Source organism: Trematomus bernacchii, unplaced genomic scaffold, assembly GCF_902827165.1.
Source record: "Trematomus bernacchii unplaced genomic scaffold, fTreBer1.1, whole genome shotgun sequence".
Taxonomy (NCBI): Eukaryota; Metazoa; Chordata; class Actinopteri; order Perciformes; family Nototheniidae; genus Trematomus; species Trematomus bernacchii.
In genome coordinates this window covers 4,522,337-4,542,561 of record NW_022987588.1, presented here as the reverse complement: position 1 = coordinate 4,542,561, position 20,225 = coordinate 4,522,337, and the positions used below count along the sequence as shown (strand labels likewise).

The 20,225-nt window shown below is 44.2% G+C and overlaps 1 protein-coding gene across 4 annotated transcripts; it reads right to left on the bottom strand.

The window, feature by feature from the left end:
• Positions 1-2,219: 2,219 nt before the first annotated feature.
• Positions 2,220-14,655, bottom strand: si:ch211-184m13.4 (uncharacterized protein LOC798560 homolog). 4 transcript variants are annotated; one of them, XM_034128775.1, is made up of 4 exons: positions 14,650-14,655; positions 4,042-4,395; positions 3,014-3,528; positions 2,220-2,938 (listed from the first exon to the last, which is right to left on the bottom strand). In XM_034128775.1, exons 2-4 carry the CDS (start codon positions 4,388-4,390, stop codon positions 2,774-2,776), a joined length of 1,029 nt encoding a protein of 342 aa, XP_033984666.1. In that variant the 5' UTR covers positions 4,391-4,395; positions 14,650-14,655; the 3' UTR covers positions 2,220-2,773. The 4 variants fall into 4 exon arrangements, with proteins under 4 accessions (XP_033984666.1, XP_033984665.1, XP_033984664.1 ...); XM_034128774.1 differs by lacking the exon at positions 14,650-14,655 and adding an exon at positions 4,861-4,948; XM_034128773.1 differs by lacking the exon at positions 14,650-14,655 and adding an exon at positions 4,515-4,738.
• Positions 14,656-20,225: the final 5,570 nt, after the last annotated feature.

Genomic DNA, 20,225 nt, shown 5'->3' with positions numbered 1-20,225 from the left:
AAAAAAAGATATTGGTCGTGTTACAAAATTCACATTACTTGGCCAACTGATGACATTTCACATCACTAGTGTGATATTCTATTGATAACATTTAAATGTACCAGTCAATTAATCCTCTATAAAACATATATTTGTTGGTTGTTTTCACCCCTCAAAGTTAGTTACATCTGGAGTGCTTATGCATTTTTCTGGCTATATAATTAATTTTAATAAATAACCTTTCTTTATAGAATACTTACTATTTGTATTTGACTGTGTTTTCACTTCTGCAACAAAGGTTGTTCAACATTTTGACCTATGCATGTGGCAATGATAAAGCATGTGCGTGCAACATAGAGAAAGGTCAAAGTTAATAGGACGGTGACACATTTTGTGGTGTTGGCTCTACTACTCTACTTTGTTTTGACCACCCAAAACACCTTCAAAAGTATTTCAAAGGTAGAGTACTTTAGCCCTATGGGCACAGTTTAATAGGAAATCAAATGTGCTGTAGTACAGTTCTAAAAACGCTGTTAAAAATGTTTTTATCTGAATTATAGGCGTCATGTGACTGCAGTGACCTTTCCACTGTGGATCAGTTACAAACAGAGCCTGTTACAGCAGAGGACGTGTTGTAATGCTCATGTTGTGGCTTTATACTTTCCGTACTTAAGAGGCCATTACTTCTGCTGTGCCACAAGAACTTGTTCAAAACAGTTTATCAAATCAAAAATGTCTTTGAAAATTCAGACAAACTACAATTTTGAAGTGCATATTTTTTTGTGTAGATGAAAAATACCACATGGCCAAAATTGTCCACACAACACAAAACAGTTCAAGTTATTTTCTAAAACAAGGCCCTTCTTCTTGGACTAATGCTGCTCTCTTCTGGCAAGGAAAGAGTACTGCAGATGTTGAGGTTCAGCTTATAAACAGTGGGTTCAAGGAGCAGTGGGTCTAGGTCAAAAGTTTACACTTGTCCTCTGAGTACTGTGGATTTAATTCAGTAAATCACACCAATGTATTTACTACTCTTTACATTGTTGCAGACATTTTTTTAATCCTAATTGACGTTATTTTACTGCTACCCGGCTTCAAATGCAGTTAAAAACATTACATTCAAACAGATTCTATAGAATACAAGTCTACGACTATCATCTGAAATAAAATGTGACTATAAATCAAACAAGATATATAGAAAACATATCAAAACTACAGCACCAAACAAATTGCAAAACAGAATCACTTTTTTTTTTTATTCACAGATAATATCTTGAACTGGAGGTTAGTGTGAAGTTGTGAAAAACCAAACCTTGTACCATTACTTCTGCTTTTTTAACTCTTTATCTAAACCTAAAAAACAAAACAAAAGTGGTAATGGAAACTACAGTATTACATTTTAATCACTGCTAATGTCTGGCTTAGTTCCTCCTGATTCATTACGTTTCTGGAATATTAAATACAACAAACAACGGCTATATCCAATACGTTGACATTAACAACATGAAATGAGTAAATGCAATTCAAGAGGGGTCACTTTCCCTTTTGATCTCTTACTGACTTAATATCTGACTTTCAGAGACCCCTATTGAATATTTTGTGTATCTTGTTGTGTTTTACAACAATAATGAAACACATCAGGAATCATTCAAACTACGTAGTTGAACAATCCCTCATGAGGATACTTGTGCACATTACTGTCTACTATGCAAAACCATAGGGCAGCTTTTCCAAAAACACAGGAAATGTTAAAGGTTATATTTAAATACGGCACTGCACTCTAAACAGGCAGCGTGCACCTGCTCACATTTGTAAGACACACACACACACACACACACACACACACACACACACACACACACACACACACACACACACACACACACACACACACACACACACACACACACACACACACACACACACACACACACACACACACACACACACACACACACACACAGTTTGTGGGACCCAGCTGTAATGTAAAGGGGAGGGGAAGTCATGTGAGGGGGAGCAGGAAAGGTGGGTGAGGAAGTGGTGAAGAGTTTATCTACGCACTCCCACACAAAACTCAGATGTGGGGTATGTGGGATAAAGAGAGATATGCGACACGTTCTCATTTTGGCCTAACCAAAATTCTTGCATATAATATACTATGGAGAATATGTGAAACACACTTTGATCGCACACATCACAGTTTCATAATTTTTATCATTGCAACCAATCACACACACTACTAGATGATAATGTTTTTTTTATTTTTTTTGCCACATTTCTCCCTACATGAAGGAAGTGAGAGTTTCCGTTGTGCTATATTAATGACCACAAAAAGTTTTCTGCAGAGATGAGTAAAAGGCATAGCTTATTTGTCTAGTTTAGGACATTTCTTTCACGCTGTACACATACATACAGAAAAAGTACACAACAAATACATTTTTACATTACTAATACTGAAGGGCACACACATATTAAGAAGAAAGGCAATGATAAACATGAGATATCATCATGTTATAAAAATATACAAATAATATGTATAAAGAACACTTAATTGAATGCAGTTGTCTCAAATATACATGACTGTGATCAACCCTTAAACAATTCAAAAGGGTTAACAAGTATTTTTTTTCCCCTGCAAACTGTATTTCTTCTGCATTATATCGCACCTTTACTCCACATGCACAATTGCCACAATAACCTACATAAAGACTTCTTAGTCAAAGTGAGAGACTAAAATAGGCTCATCTAAACTAGGTCTTCTCTGTGGCTGGTTGTATTCCTCCTGTGGTTTCTCTCAGGTGTTGCTACTGCTGTTCTCAGCTGTCATTTTGGTAGAGGCACCGGAAGTATACAGATAGTCCTTAAACAGGCTTAGCACTCGCTTCTTGTAGGTCTTAATGGCAAAGAAGTAGATGATTGGGTCCAAACAGCAGTTGAAGTTCATGAGTGAAACTGTGATCTGCAGGGAGAAGATGGATTATGAAAAGGAACATTGATATTTGAATTCAAACAAACTAACAACCACAGTTCCTACCTGTAAGGACATCTTAAAGGCCTTCAGCTCCTCGCAGGTCGCCTGGTGGTGTATCTTTCGAGACATGAACTGCATAACGTTGAGGTGGTAAGGGCTGAAGCATATGATGAAGGTGAGGAGAATGAGGAGGATAATGGTGTTGGCCCTGTGATTCCTGTTCGATCGACTGGTTACAGAGTTGTGCTTTGCTGTAGCTCGTAGCTTCAGGTTGATCTTAGCGTAGCAGGCCATGATGATGATGAGGGGACAGCAAAAGGAGATGGTGCAGGCCAGGATCAGGAGGTACGGGGTGAAGCGGGAGCCCTCGAAGTTGAAGTACTCCATACAGGTTTGTCTTCCTTGGTGCTCACGCAGCATACTGCGGAACATCAGAGGAGCTACCTCCAGGAACACCAGAGCCCAGACCAGACAGGAGACCCTGCGAACAACCTTCACACTCCGCAGACACGGCAGCCGCTGGGGGTGCACCATGGCCAGGTATCGATCCAGACTGATGCAGGTCATGAAGCCAATACCTGGTGGAAAAACAATGGATGTAAAATACAGTTTAACACATGCTGACGGAGCGGCAAAACAAAGGAACACTTTTGCAGATTACAAACAAGGGTAGAGATCATGTATTTGGGTCAAATAATGTATTTTATTTTATTTACTTGCACTATTATCTGTTTTATTGTGTTGCACTGCTGGAGGAGTCTGTGAGCTAAGATTTTCATTGTCATAACTACACTGTAGCTATGCACAAATGACAATAAAAGCCTTGAATCTTGGAATGGGTCAACCTTTTAGTCAACAATATCTTTATACTTCATATTCTTGGAGTGTATGAGGGTTGAAAGCCAGCATAATTGACCTCTTGAGCTCTGACTGTTTTCTTGAAAATGCTAATTTTTCACACAAAAAGTTTAAAATAGAATAATAAAGTTATCTGAACCTGAACATAATGTTATGGTTGCATACATGTAGACATATGTAAAATCATACTAATTTATATAGTGGTGTATTGTCAACAGAAGCACTAATATTACCTGCATACGTATTTGCGAAGAAGAGTAGTGTGGTCAGTCTGCAGAGAATGTCACCGAAGGGCCAGTCAAAATGGCGGATGTAGTAAATAATTCTGCCGGGCAGCGCCAGTGTGAACAGGGTGTCAGATATTGCAAGGTTGACCAGATAGATTGACGTAGAGTTAAACTTCTGCTTCCTCTGGCATATCACGTAGAGAACCAAGCTGTTGCCGCACGCACTGACAATGAAAACCACAGAGTAGAAAATAGGGAAGAGGACCACAGCAGCTCTCTGGTAGATGAAAACATCGCAGCTGCTCTCGTTTGGAGAGTTTTCGGCCGAGTTCAGGGTAATATTTCCAACTGCCATCTTACCTGTCATTATGAGAAAAGAATAAAAAGAATAAATTATTATAGGCCGAAAAACAAGATGCATTAGCAGAGGAAAACAATACCACTGAGCTATTGATGAAAAATCAGCATTGTATACTTACAACAAGAGATAGGGTTCCAAACTTGTGCTGCTTTTACTCCTAAGTGTTGTGGTTGTGAATTGAGCTTCAAGACTTATACCTTTTGAAAATGTTCAATGCAGTGTTCAAATCCCACCTCTTCTTTCTGACATCACATGTCTTTATAAAAAAAGTTGCTCATCCTGAACCCCAGCAGTAAGTTGATGCACTGCATACATTGTAGACTAGCTGTTCATTGATAAATATACCCTTCAGTTGGTAAAGCATGTAGCACTGCAGGTTAACTAGATAAATATAATCAGGGGTGCACATAACTTTTTTAGTGAGTTACTCAGATGAGTACCAAGAGACAGCGTTTGGTACTCACCCCACACGAAGCGTGGTCCTCCTCAGTGTCTCCTTCACTGTCCTCAATTTACACTTCTTGCATGCTAGATGATGAAGATGATGAAGATGCACCTCCCTGTCTCTTTTTAAGCCTCCGATTTGCTTTCTCCAAAACTTGTTGCCAAAACTGTGAAGTCCTTGCATTTCCTGAGGCCAAGTTGAAGGATCAAATACTAAGAAATGATCACATGACTTGAAGTCATATCTGATTTCAAATGTGGGAAGTAACAAAGCACACTTATTTACTCAAGTACAATTTTGAGATACTTGTAGTTGACTTGAGTATTTCTATTTTATGCTACTTTGTACTTCTACTTTTACTCCACTACATGTATTTAATACCTTTAGTTACTTTACAGATGTGGATGAATGATGTGAAATCTAATCAAGTGTTAAATCAGACTTTAGTTCCACCTGGAGTAAATCCACAAGCTACCCTGCAGTATACAAAGTCATTCAAACTAGCTGCACCTTTACCAGCTTTGAGAACACTTTCATGATCAATCATTATAAAACATATCATATATATTATTCTGAAACGGACCAATCTGCACAATGAATACTTTTACTGTCGCTACTTTCACTATATTTTGATAATACTTTTCTAATTTTACTTGAGTAACATTTTGAATGCAGGACTTTTACTGTAACAGAGTATTCCTACACAAGATCTGAGTACTTCTTCCACCTCTGTCTGATTTGAAACTCTTCCATAACACCCTGAGTAAGTTTGCAGCTGTGTGTTTCACTCCACTTTGGTGTAAATAAAACTGCAGCAGCTTGACCACAGAGCGTGAACGTTGTGATCAGATGATTTTGCGCAGTTCTCCAGTGTGTGCGCGGGGCACAGAGTGTGCTCAGGGGAGTCTCCCACCGTAGCCAGTTGGCGGACTTTTGGCACAATTCTGTTGTTTATACCGACGTTAACCCTGTCTGTGCACACGGCGACCAACTCTGTCGTCCAGTGATCTAAGCCTCTGCATCCTGGAAAGCTTCACAGGTCCGTCGGTTATGTCCTGCGCGGCTCACCCAGCTCCAGTTCAATCAGTCATAGAAAGATTTTTTGCAGGGAGCGAAACGGCAACGTAGCTGCTTAATGTCTTTGGGTTTTTTGACATGCCTAGTAGTTTACTCCATTGAGTGTTGACAAGAAACACGTGTAGACGAAATATGTGTTTTGTTTTGATGTTTTGAGGTACGCAAAGGCGCGTAGTGACACAAGTGACGTTACGCAATTCAGATTTGTGCCGCGCATGCGTACCTGCGTACCAGTTATGTGCACCCCTGAATATAATACAATATCAGAAAATGCAGTTTGCATACAGTATCTCAAAGAACAGTACCGTGTATTCTTGTGTCTTCCTATGCATGTCTTCATGCCATTTTATTGTTTTCATTATTTATTCTTAACAATTTAACACATTTACACACATAAGATTTTAGTATCAAATTAAAATACAGTTTAAACGAGGCATTCACTTATCTAAGCTATCTTCATGTAGCCTACATGATGACATTTAATGTTTAGCATATCATACTGTTCCATCTAAGCCAGGGGTGGGGAAACTCCGGCCTCCGGGATGTATACGGTCCGCGAGACCATTTGATATGGCCCTCGAGGTAATTTATAAACACACGCAATTTAAAAAAAAAAAGAAATCTAGACCGCAATTGAATTAAACACGCGACTGCCTGTTTTTCCTGGCCAAGGACAGGTTCCTTGAACACAACACGAGCGTAACGTGTCATCACGTGGTGTAGTGCTGCCCGAACGCCGCTCCAGCACTTCAAAAATTGCAGTACCCATAAGGAGCATAAGGAGCCGTACACATGCCACAGTTTTTGCGTAGCTTTGTCTTTAGTTGTAAACCCAGTGGCGATCTGTTCATCTGACATGTTATTAGCATCTGGTTAGCTAGCTATGCTAATGGGTATAAAGAGCTTTTTCTACAACCAGGTGGAAGAGAGCTCTCTCCTGACAGACTGAGAGGCTCTGATAACGAGGGGTTACGTATGGTAACCCTTGTTATATAAGCACAGGTGGAGCCCTCTACTGGACTCTATGGGTACTACCTTATCATGCAAACATTCACCTACTGAGATTTCTATAGATGTAGCTGGCCCCGGGGCGGGCCTACCAGAATGCACGCGCATCTCACCGTATAAAAGGAGTCCTCGCCTCCTGACTGTCATCCTACACCTCTCTTCAGCGACCGGTATAGGACAGACAGTGCCCCGAGTAGAGGGCTCTGCCTGTGCTTATATAACTAGGGTTACCATAAGTAACCCCTCGTTATATCTCTCACAGGCTCCGCCCTCTACTGGACTCTATGGGTACAGTGGGCGGAGCCCCGATGTATACACGCGCTGTCGTCCAACAACACCGTTCCATCTCACTGCCCCTGACCGGCTTTCTGGTTAGCAGCCGCTGTACCTCACTCACCTCTACCTCGGTTGTAACCCTGGAGAAGTCTGGGCTGCGGCTGACAGAGCACACTCTGACGCGCTTACCTCGCGAAAAGTGTGCTCGGAAAACAGTGCTGAGGGCTCCCCCCCTCCGCCCATAGGCAGACGGAGAGAGCCCCCAGCCCCGTATGGGCTCACTGTGCACCACCTCTACCGAGTCCCTAAGGAGCACGGGGAGAGCGCAAGTGCCCCATGTCCCCCACACTCAGACACTGACCCCGTGCAGAGTGTGCGTGGACTATAGTGTGGAGGGCTCTCCCCTCCTGCCCCCAGGCAGGAGGGGAGAGCCCTCCAGCCCCGTAAGGGCCCAGTGCGCAGCACGCCCCCCGGGACCCGCCAGGGGGCCCGGAAAAAACGTAAGCGCATTACGCCCGGGGAAGGGGTCAGATGCCCACTGACCCACAGCCCCCCCCCCCTCCTCACCAGTCCTGTGGTGCCCCAGCAAGCACAGACGAGGAGAAAGAGCCAGACATGTCCAAGAGATAAAACTTTATGAAGGGGCCTGGCGTTGACCAAGACGCCGCCGTGCATATATCCTCCACACTCACACCGTTGAATAAGGCTGTTGATACAGCCACAGCCCGTGTAGAGTGTGCATGGACCCCCGCGGGGCAGGCTCTCCCCGCCTGTCCGTAGGCATGTGCAATACACTCGCAGAGCCAGCCTGCCAGGCGTTTCTTGGACAGAGCTTTCCCGGTCACCCCGCCCCCAAAGCACACAAACAGCTGTTCAGTTGTAAGGGCAGCCGTGTGCTCCACATAACATGCTAGCGCACGCACTGGTCAGAGGAGGTGCAGTTTAGCTTCCCTGGCCCCACTATGGGGTGGAAGACTAAAGCCCCCTAACTGAATAGCCCTCGACCTGAACGCACTCCTTAGGCTCTTGGGCACAAAGGAGGGGTTCGGTCTGAGTGTCGCCCCGCTCTGGTCACCCCGGACCAACAAGCAACTCGGGTGCACCGATAGAGCGGTTAACTCAGACACTCTCTTGGCTGACGTTAAGGCAAGTAGCAATGCTGTCTTCCACGACAGTGCTTTCAGGGAGGAGTGCTCCAGAGGCTCAAATTCTGGTTCTGTGACCAAAGCCTCGAGCACCAACGGCAGGTCCCAATGAGGGGCGGAGGTAGGCACTACTGGGATCAGCCTCCAGACCCCCTGGAAATACCACAACATCAGTGGCTGAGAAAAGGCTGACCTGCCGTCAAATCCCTCATGGCAGGATGAGATGGCTGCTGCATACACTTTCGCTGTGGAATGAGCAAACCCTCTGTCCACCAGTAACTGTAAGTAGGATAAAATAGAGCCCAACTCACAAGATAAGGGCTCTATTCTCCGCTCCTCACACCATCGCTGGAATCTCAGCCACCCGCTCTGGCTGCCTGGATAGACTGAATAACACTGTCAGACAATCCACCCTGTCTCAGCCTGTCCCTCTCAGGAGCCAAGCCTGGAGAGGTTGGCCCAGAGTGGGTAACGCCCCGATTGCACCTGCCTCTTGAGACATTGCCCCCCAGAACTGGGGAAGCGCCCAGGGCTGGCCCACCTTCATCTGTGTCATCTCTGAGTACCACGGCGCCCCAACGCGATCCGGAGCCTCTAGGATGACTGACAGACGTTCTCGCCTCACTCTGCCCAGGAGAGGGAGAATGAGACGCAACGGTGGAAAGGCGTTGAGCAGCTTTCTTGGCCATGGCATCCACCCCCAAGGGCGGGTCGTCGCTCAGAGCCATGGAGAACCACAGGGCACAGTGGCTGTTGCGCCGGCTGGCGAACAGGTCCACCTCTGCTCTCCCGAACTGGGCCCAGACCTGCTTCACCACCTCCGGGTGAAGCACCCACTCGCCTGGCAGGGGGCCGCCCCTCGACATGAGGTCGGCCCCCCTGTTCTCCAGTCCCGGGATGTGGAGGGCTCCCAGAGATAACACCACCTCTGAAGCTCACAACCACAGTTTCTCCGCTGTGGTCAACAAGGCGGCGGAGCGGACTCCGCCCTGCCTGTTGATGTATGCCACTGTGGTGCTGTTGTCGCTTTTGCACCAGGGCCTGAATCTCTGCGGGGGGAAACCCATCTACTCCTGGGATGATAGATTTACCTCTCGCATGCCTTTGAATGACCAGATGTCTCCCCTGAATTAGGGGCTTGAAATGCTGGAGGACCAACACTACTGCTCTAGGAGGTTGCTGTGCCGTGTTTCTGTTAGAGACCAGCGCCCACCTATAGCCCTCTTCAGGCAGGTCCCTCCCCATCCTGTTCTCCGTGAACACTGTGATGTAGGAGGTCACCCGTCCCAGTGGAGACCACCTCCGGAGGTGATCCGGGGACCCCCAGAACCGGAGGTTGCCCTCCACTGAGGGGGGGATGGTCACCAGACGTTGTTTGTGCCTCTTGGGATCTAAACGCAGGCTGGAGAACCACCTCTGCAGGCGGCGCATATGCAGTAACCCGAGCGGGACGACAACGTGAGCAGCCGCCATGAGACTAGAGTCTGCATGACAGTTAAAGCTGTCACTGTTGCCCCCTGTCGCAGACACAGAAAGGGCCGATTTTTTACTGAGGTCCCTGAACGCACCGCCGCGCACTCTTGTGTGAGCGCACGCTCCGTCATAATGTCCCCTTTAGTCTTTACTTTAGGCGTAGTGTGTTCCCTGACAGTAATACGCCGGCCATAATGCCCCTGTACCCACATAGCGCTTTGATTGCACTACGCATGCCCACTATCCGCAGCCGCCATCTGTGCTCCGAGCTATTGGGGCCTTCGTCCTCAATGGCTGCCGCCACGTCGCCTCCACACACTGCCAGATATCTGGCACCGGGGGCGAGACGAAGGCTGGCTGTGCCGGATGCACCGGGCCGTAAAACCCCTGTCGAAAGCGGCTTACTGGCCTCGGTGGCAACGGTGGGGGGAGCGGTAGGCCCACACGCTCCGCCGCCAGGGTCATCACCACCGGGAAGTCCAGACGCGCAGACCTGTGTACTGGACCCTCCTGGCCGCCGGACCCGAAAGTACTGGACAACGAAGCATCCTCGTCGTCGTCCTCCTCCGGGAACGCGGCCCCCTGGCCCCTCGGGAGGGTGAACATGAATGGCACCTCGTCATCCTGTTCCCCCATCTCCACCACCTCGAGGTCCTGATCCTCCGGCTCCTCCTGCGGGCCGAACCTCACCCGAAAATGATCCCCGCGATGTTGGCGGCTTAGCCGAGGGATCATTGAGCAGGCGTTGCAGGCCGGCGACGGTGTTAGGCCGTCTTCGGCGTGGTCCGGCCCCAGGCACTGGAAGCACAGGCGGTGCGGATCAGCCCCAGCGATCAGGCCAGGGCATGTCGGGCAGGTCCGGTGCACCTTTCTCTTTCTCTTTTTACGTCTCTTGCTCAGTGTTTCACTTCCGCTCGCTGAAGAGAAAGGGATGACAGTCAGGAGGCGAGGCCTCCTTTTATACGGTGAGATGCGTGCGCATTCAGGTAGGCCCGCCCCGGAAATGGCCCTTGAGAGGAAAAAAGTTCCCCACCCCTTATCTAAGCCATTAGTCACAATGTAGAAAAGCGCTCTTAACGATATCTTTCACACAAACATGTGTTTGTGACTTAGAGGACATTAGAGGACACAAACAATAACTCTAAAGGTCACTCAGTATCAACTTTTTTGTAATGGTTAACATTGTGGATACCCATTTAATATTCCCAAATGTTGAGTCCCTATTATAGGACTGTGAACATTGACTTACCAGTGCCCAAAATGTGGTTAAAACCAGTATGGGTGTTTGTGTGAGTGTGTGTGTGTGTATGTTAGAGAGATTGTGATAGATTAAACAAGTTCTGCTTTTCTAAATGTTTCTCTGCATGCATAAAGCATCTGTTGCAATGTAGTTGCTGTCTAACACTTGCTCTGTGAGATGCATTGGTCAAAGCAATCTGTAATGTGATATTTACAGTGGCTGGGGTTAAATAAAACCGTGCACATGATTTCAGTGGGTGCAGCATATTTTTGAGAAAGGTTAGATGAAGTGATAGTGTGTGAGGTTTTACAATGTTCCTGCTTCTGAGGTTTCTCAAGTCTGTAAGCTGAGGTGAAGGCAGGCAGGCCTGAGGTGGAGCTGATGGGAGATACAGAAGGAAGCTGAAGTAATGCTGGTGCTCGTAAAAAAGAAACCGTCACATTTCTGTGATGTGTGGATGATTCACTAAGAGTTTGAAGATTTCACATCTCGAACATCTCAACCACCAACCCCCTGAAAAGATTAAAAACATGAACAAATTGAGGAAAAAACACATTTCTGAGAATAGTTATGGTGGTAAAAACCGGGCAAAGTAAGACTGCTTTAGCAGAAGTGCAGCATATCCACTTTAGCAATCAAAGCCTAGTTTGCAAATTCTACTTCAAACTTTTATAAATAAAGTCCATGCTTCAAACTCATTCATTTGTCATCAGTCATAGCCACTGATGGAAAAAGGAAATACTCATCATCTGACATTTTATAGGGAAGATCATTTGCTCTGAATGTGTACCACCTTCCAAGCATATTACAGAAAATAAGAGCTCAACATTGTAACCATTCTTATTACAAAAAACTTCACTCATATCACACATAAGATAACAGTGTGCTGAATTACATTAATGTCTTTGAAGATGAAGTGTCCACACTAGCTATAGAGGTACAGTAAAGCCACACTGGCTCCAGTTTCTCTTGTTGCTCGCCCACTAAAGCTCTCCAGGTTGGTGTAATTGAAATGGATGGCTGCTGGAAAGGCAAAAGGTCACTAATTGTCACCAGTCAAAGGCGGTTATAATACAGCTCACTTAGGTCACAATAAGAGCTTCATGTAGACAATGTCACCTGCAGGTTAGGAGCCTGCTGCACTTCAGGCCTACATTTCATGCTCCATTAATTCTGTGCGCGGAGTTAAACATCTCGTACCATCTGAACGGTGAGCTGGAAAAAGGAAAAGACAAGTCGTATGTTGAGCGCTTGCTAGGTGTCCTGAGGGTCTCTCAGTGTTAAACACATCAGGAGCACGAGAGGACATGGAAAGAAGGAGATGATCACTTCTGCTCATGTATGACCTTTCTACTTTCACCACTCAAAATAAGCATTGTAAACCCATACTGATGTTATTAAGAGCCACATCAATACATTTTCTATAACCTTAAACGTAATAAATATATGTCCAAACCTGTTCCTGGTGATGGTTTAAGGTTCAAGTGAAAGCTTGAAACTGCAATATTGCCTTTTTATTTATAAGCAATTTAATATTTAAAAGTAATCCAGTAAAAAGTACTGCTAAGGACATATTTCATTTAGTTTCACAGTCATACACAATCTTTCTAAACCTATGATAAGTGTGCAAATAAAAGAGTGCATTAGTGCGTTTTCACTTTTCTTGGTTGATGGGTGTGTGACGTGAAAGGTCTTAGGAAATTGAAAGTGACGACCCAGCATGGAACATGCATGGAAGTCACTTCTCAGAAATGTGACCTTTTTCTGGTTGTTAAGTCAGGGGTGGGCTTAAAAAAGGGGGGAGGAGGGGGAACAAACTGATTTGAAGAGAATTATACAATAGTCAATGGTGCAACTGCAGCCCATAAAAGAACACCCCAGAAGGCATATCGTTTTAAAGGCACCCTCATGGTGGAGGGGGACCAGTGGTGTGTTGGTGAGGCAAACTGGGAATGACTTCTGGTGTCCACAACATGTGTGGAATAACCAGCGTGGTTCCACAAACGATGCCTAACCAAATTTGGGATGTTATTTGCTGCCAAAATGAATTGTGTATGAAACTTCCCCCACACAGTTTAAATTTAAGTCTGGTTTATCAAACCAGCTTCACCGTGCTGCTGTCCACCCAGTCACCAGAGAAATAAAAGCAAAGTTGGTGAGTACTGGTGAAGAACTACTTAAGTAAAAGATGATTTGTACACATTGACATACACATGTAAAGAAAAAAACACTGTTTATATGTGTATACAGTTCCAATGCAGTTTTCCTGCTTCGAAACTGCTATAAAACATGACACCACTAGAGGGGGTGCAATCATTACGAATCACAAAAACCATACTGAGCGGTTCATAGCGAAGAACAAAATGTATTTGAACAAAATGTTTCATAAATGTATAATTTGTTTCATTTACGTGTCACACTTTTTCTTAATATTTTTAGTACACAAAGTCAGCGTAGTCGTGTTAAAATTGCGTGCTTGTGTGTATTTATGCATCAGTGTGTGTGTGTAAGTAGACTGCTGGACATACCGCAGGGGGACTCCTGCATTGTCAGGGGGCCTCATGTGGCTCGTGTCTGTTCTCATCATCACCATACCCCCCCCCCCCCCCCCCCCCCCCCCCCCCCCCCCCCCCCCATGCCTCAGCCGCTGCCTGCCCTGCTCAGGCCCTGCTCCACCATGCTCGCGTGAAGATACTCCGTTCACACTTTCCTTCACGCTTGTCACCTTTACCACTGATTGGCTATTTGTTGTTTTACCAGCTAACACTTTTAAACCCTTTGCCTCACAGATATAAGTACACTGCTTCACTCTGCATGTCTTATTTGGTGTGGGAGTAAAACCCTAGCAACACTATGAGGAGTAAAGTGTTCTTGTACTGATTTAGGATGTGTGCGTGTGAAGGAGCATGCTGTCACAGGTGTCTATGGACAGCATCTTAGAGAATCCCTTTCATTCATAGTATGTCTTTCCTAATCTAATATGTCACAGTGTTGACACTATTGTAGCTGGTTGTGAAAAACACACACCAGCTCATTGTGCCTGCTGTCCGTTTGAACTGCTCATGACTTCACACCCGTGAACGTGCTGTGAATTCCGCCTTTTGCCCACATTTAGGAAAGTCTCATGGTACACACGCTCATCAGTTTAATGGGCTCATCACACACATACAAAACTCACAAGAGCACCCACAGATGGTAGGCTCTGATTGGCCTGCACACATTGAGGGATTCTTGATTGTTAAAACTTGAAAAAGGATTAAGTTCAATGACTTTTAGTGGTCTGATCCTCGGTGCCAGAGGCATCTTTTGTAGTACCTCAGAAGTTGCTCCTGGGTTTTGGGCATTTTATCAAAAACATTGTGACAGTGAAAAGCTTTGTTGGAGCTTCAGACAAAAAACGATGCAGCACAATGAAACACACGTCAAGATTTAAAGACTCAGTTTTTAACAGAAAGCATTTAAGTCACTCTCCTGCTCGGAACCAAAGCATGGTATTTCTATTTAATGATTTTGCACTGCAGTAAAAAAACTACAACAAATGGAGCAGTGGAAAGTTATTGCCTTTGTTTTTACTAATCATGCCACTTACTTTCTGTGCGCGGTGTCCATAAAAACATGTATTACTTCTCCTTTCTGTGCAATGATTAAAAAAAACATTGCTGCAATTCAACACATCATAGACAAAACCACGAGACAGTCAGTCAGAGTCAGTTGTTTGCTCAGCCTTTTCACCTGATTTACAAAACATCCATAGAACTAAAGCTACTGGGAATATTTAGTTTGAAAAAAGCAAATATTGATGTCAGAAAACCATAAAAAAAGTAATCCCCATAAACATGTCAGTGTTGATGAATACTGAAAAATGAATACAGGGCTAAAACTGTAGACAGCACAAACAATTCATAATAGTCTTTATTATACTGACAACAACAAGAGATATTGCAGACACAGATACTTTTATTTGGTAGTTTGATTGGCATAATGCTTTTAAGATACCTTTGTCATTAAAAGGACATTGACCCTCATGCCAGTTAGCCCATTCCCTTCCATAGGTGAATCAGAGGTCAGAGGTCAGCCTCAGTACAGCTCCCCTGTGGCTGGGGAGGATTTGGTGACAGGGTAACGGACTTTTAAGAAAAACTGATACTTGGCTGATACAGGATCTGAAACCAGCAGACAGGAGATCTCACATAACTGTCTAGGGTATACTTCTGCTAAAATTATGTTCATAAGGATGAGTTGAGAAACGCAGCTAAGCAGCACCATCTTCAGGATCTGCAGTAAAACAATCCTTCCAAGCTCCGACCTTTGGCCTCCTTTACTTCTCTAGTTGTTTTTATTTTTTGTATATTCTTATATATATTTTTTTATTTCACTGTAAATACTGTATATGACCTGTATTCCTATTATACTATCTCTGATTAGATTTAGTGTTAAAGGTAATGTTTAAATCTTTGAAAAGTGATATGGTAAATGGTTTAATTTTTGTTTTATTTTAATGTAGGCCCCACAACACCAAGTAAAATTCCTCGTTTGGGTTAACCTACATGGCAATAAACCTGTTTCCCATTCTGATTCTGATTCTGATGGTAAAACTCCAAAAACAGCAAATCTAATGAAGCCTGAAACGCAAACTTATACTACAGCAGATTCTTATCAAATAGCTTCATAACTGCAGAGGCAGTGTTCATAGATCAAAACCCATGAGTCAAACAAAAGATTTCCAAACAACTGCTGAATTTTATTCTCAAGGTTTTCCTCACTAATGTGTATGAAACTTCCCCCACACATGTACATTTATCACTTAAACAAAGCCTGTATTCATCGGTGGCCAGCGGCTGACTGTTTGAAGATGTGGCCTTTTTTCCACGGTCCGTGCCATGGCAGGTTTTCAGGTCATCTGAGGCAATGTGCATCTCGTCTGTTGTATTATTGTTTTATTCACAGGGCATGGACTAATTATTTCAACAGCTCTCTTCATTCGCGAGCAGACTGACAGTTGCCGTCATTGGAGTGATCAGTCTGTTTCTTGGACTCGGCTGCGGCTATTTGATGTATATTAACAATAATTGGTGCCACCGCCACAATGATGTTTAGTAAACCTTTGTGCTATTTTCCAGGAGGATGCCCATGAGGAATTTTTGAGTAGCTGCTCGGTCTACACAGACGCCTTCAGAGTCAGGACAGATGGGAGGACCGCTGTCTTCTGCAGATCAGAGACACCACGACCTAATCATCATCACATACAGGACATACAGTCTTTCTCCTTGTCTTGTTGTCTCTTCTGATCAACACAAAGGCCAATATCATCCACATGCACTCCAATTTCATTATTGTTACATTTAATCTGCAGAATCATATTCGGCGAGTCAAGAACAATGCGGCATTTGTTATCAAGATACCTATGGGGTATAGTATGAGAGACAATGCACCCGTCATGTAATTGTGAGTCATACTCAAAAATAATTTGGGTTATTTGAGTCATAAAAATAAGAGAACAAATATATAATTTGCTACCACACAAATATTATTAAATAAAAATAAAAAGTGTTAAGTCCAGACACCATTTGAATACATTAGTGACAGCGGATTGAAAAGTTTGCTTAGCAAGACATACACTGTATTTATTAAGTTTTTTTATATTTAAACTAAAAATCTTTATAGCAAGTCAATATAACTTTTTTGCTGCTTTTAAACTCAAGCAATTCTTGTCATGTCTGTGTGGCATGTCAGGCGTAAGATATGTGTGTGTTGTTGTTATGTTTGATTCTGTGGTACCAGCACAAGTTATTTTGTTAGGTTTCTTGTAATCTGGCATCAGGGTTGCTGCAGTAAGGTGTCGGTGTCTTGAGTTCCAGCATCGAGCAGTGACTCCAGCAGGTTTGGAGTCTGCCAGATTCTACAAGTGAATGCGAGGCAGATGTGTGGTGACAGCGCTACGCTCATTAGGCTGAATCAGTGTCACACTGTGACAAGTGGCCAACTTGAGGCTTCTCTCGTCACTCAGTACTTACTCCACTCAGCAAGGACCAGCTCTGACTCCCCAAGACCTCTTTTCTAAACTTTAAGCGTTCTGGCTTCTCTCTTTTACCTTAAACATCATCTTTTAGGATAAGTGTCTGCTACATTGATTAACTAGTTTTCTTGCTGTCTTTGAATGCACAATCTCCAGCCATAGGAAATCTTGAACCAACTTTTCCTCCACACCTGTCCCTGCCTCTGACCACTGGTGCACCCCTGCTCCACAGCTGTGTGGTCAGCTCTGGCCCCTCAGGGCCTCCGTCCCTGGGCTGAAGTTGTGATATCTATTTCAGTCCACTAGAGACCAGACAGCCGCCACCGTGGCTCCAGAGAATTCCCTGTCCAGCGATTACTGATGGTTGCACTTCGCTCATATGCTATAGCATCTCCTGTGTCCAAACTGCTTAGCATCTGATGGGTCGCTCTAAGCCATTAAGGCCAGTTTGCAATTATAGATGTGCGGCTGCTGGACACAGAAACAGATGTGCTTTGATCTATTTACGGTAGGGTGGATTGAAGGGGGGGGGTCATAACAGCTTACTACCATGCGTGGGTCAGCTCACGCACCTCTGACATCCCTTGTCTTTCAGTTCACTTGACATGCACTTGTTTTTTTGAATCACCAAAAACTTTAGTGATGAATGGGCATTAAGCGAGAACAGCAATAGCAGCTGCAGCGTGTGTATTTGTGTCTGCACATATAATCAGGCATGTGTGAATGTACTGCGTGCGTGTTTATGCCTTTAGTCTGCGTGTGCCAACCACAACTAAGCATGTGTGGAGGTGAGAGCTTGTTGAATGGAAATCCGGACAACCCTGTTGCACTAAATAAAAGGGAACCAATTCGAGCCCCATCTGTTTAAGCACCCAAATTCACCAAGGGGCAAAATAGTTAGTGTTGCGGTACATTTTTAACGCCTTGTCTCCTTTTTTCCCCCTCAGCTTGAAGTGCTTTGGGTGGTGAAAAATGGAAAACAAATGTTCTGTTGACAGCTTTCTTATGCCCAGGGTGTGTGAGTATTTATATCATAAAGGTGCCAACACATCCTGGTTTTACAGGCTGACCATCGCTAGGGGGAGAAAAGAGGGGGACAAAGGGGGGTTATCCTAGCTCATTCTGGTAATTACTAGATCGGTGATGAATAGGCCTTGATAAGCCTGTGACAAATTAGCTTACAACTAAGTCTGCTGTGGTGTGAAATTCTTATTGACTTGAAAATAATTTGGCTTTATAATCAAAGTAGGACATCTACAAATGGAGCCTGCTGATTGCATGTTGGGTCCCAGTGTGACTACAGTACACTCTGGACTGCATTAACATGGAGGGCATGGTTGAATGTACTGTTGCTCTGCTCAGGGCGCCGTAATAATAAGATTGGCCTGGAGTTTTAAGCAGAGCATGCCTCAGTAATATTCAGTTCCACAGTCATTTCCCCTCCTTGTCACTTGTCTTATTGTCACCACTTTGCTTGTATTAAAAATTCACGGGTCACTTGTATGGCATTTAGTGCTTGTCTCCAGTGTACTGCATGCGCGTGCTAACTAGTCAGTTGTGACCACTTTTCACAGCAGCAGCAACGCCTTGGGCGAACTGTGATTTCATAATGTTTATGGTGTCAGTGGCATGCCTGATGGGGAAAATGGTAATAACGGCACAAATATGAATAATGAATGAACTCATATCATTTCATAAATCAGATGGGATGTACAGCATATGGAAATAAGCCGGCCTATCCTTGGCACTAGGTTTCACTGTTAAATAGGAGCACCACATTTGAAACTATTTTTACTGCTATAATGCTGTTTCCTGTAGGATAAAGCCTGCAGCATGCTATGGGAACCCTCTGAGTGCACAGAGGGAGTCCAACATTGACATTGTGCTGTAAGCAGGTCTGTTTTGAGGTGAACCATGTGTACACAGCTTTACGTCCTCTCTGATGTAGGTGTTTCTCAGTCCGCCAGTGTCGTGTTGCGAGGCCACCTTCACACTGTGCTTCTTCCATGTCAGTGTGCTGACAGTAGTACTACGGGAATATTCATTCATAAGCTTACAAGCCACTGCCCACACTAGAAGATGTCGATCGTGAAAGAAAGTGTTATGATTTAGTTTTTTCTTTGTCATTTTTGCATCTTTAACTTTGTTAGCTCATATTTCATCTACCAAAGCACCTCAAAGTGGCATCTATTTCAAGATAACCACAGTAAACATGTTTAATTATTGCAGAATCACCACCTAAATACTGAACAACAAAAGCTCAATCCCTCAACAAAATAGCGTGTGCCCAATAAGTTAATATTCTGAAGACTCTGGCTGGACCTGCTCATTAAATCAGTTAAATGAAGTGAGAGAGGGGGAATCAGAGTGAACCGAACGGGAAAAAAGCCCTTAAAACAATTTCTTGTGATTTGGGTAACATGTAGGAAAGTCAGAGGCACAATATTTGTATTTGTTGCTCCTGTTCTCTGCCTGTATCTCTCAACTGGAATACGTATTCATCTTTTTTTTCCATTTTGGTTAGCCCGAACATTTTTCTTTACTTTATAGCTTTGCTCCTTCCAGTTTCTCTCATGATTGCTGGGTCAGTAACTTGGCGGTGGACTGGGTCAGGGGGCGCAGGCGGGTTTTGTCCACCAGCTTTGGGTTGTGAAGGCTAATGCCTCCTGACACTCTCAGCTCCATCAGTCCCGACCGCATCATTCTAGTAATGCAGAAGTCATCAGGGCCTGGGATTGCGTGAGGGCTTTCATCTGGAAACCCAAACAACCTTAACCTCATTGAATTCCTGTTGAAGAATGAAAAGATTAATGAATGGATTAATTGCTTCTTTGTCTGATTGGATTACATAATTTAGTTTGGGATTGATTTGTTTTGGGATAAATATCTCTAAGATGTTCCCATATAATGATCTGAAAGATATGAGGGGAGGCTGTGGCTCAGTGGACAGTGTGCTGGACTTCGAATCAGGGGGTAGCAAGTTCAAGTCCCACTGCAGTCAGCATGTCGTTGTGTCCCTGGGCAAGACACTTCACCCCAAATTGCTCCTGTGGGGATTGTCCACAGTACTGAATGTATGTAAGTTGCTTTGGATAAAAGCGTCTAACAAATGACATGTAATGTAATATGAAATATTCACTTGTATTTGC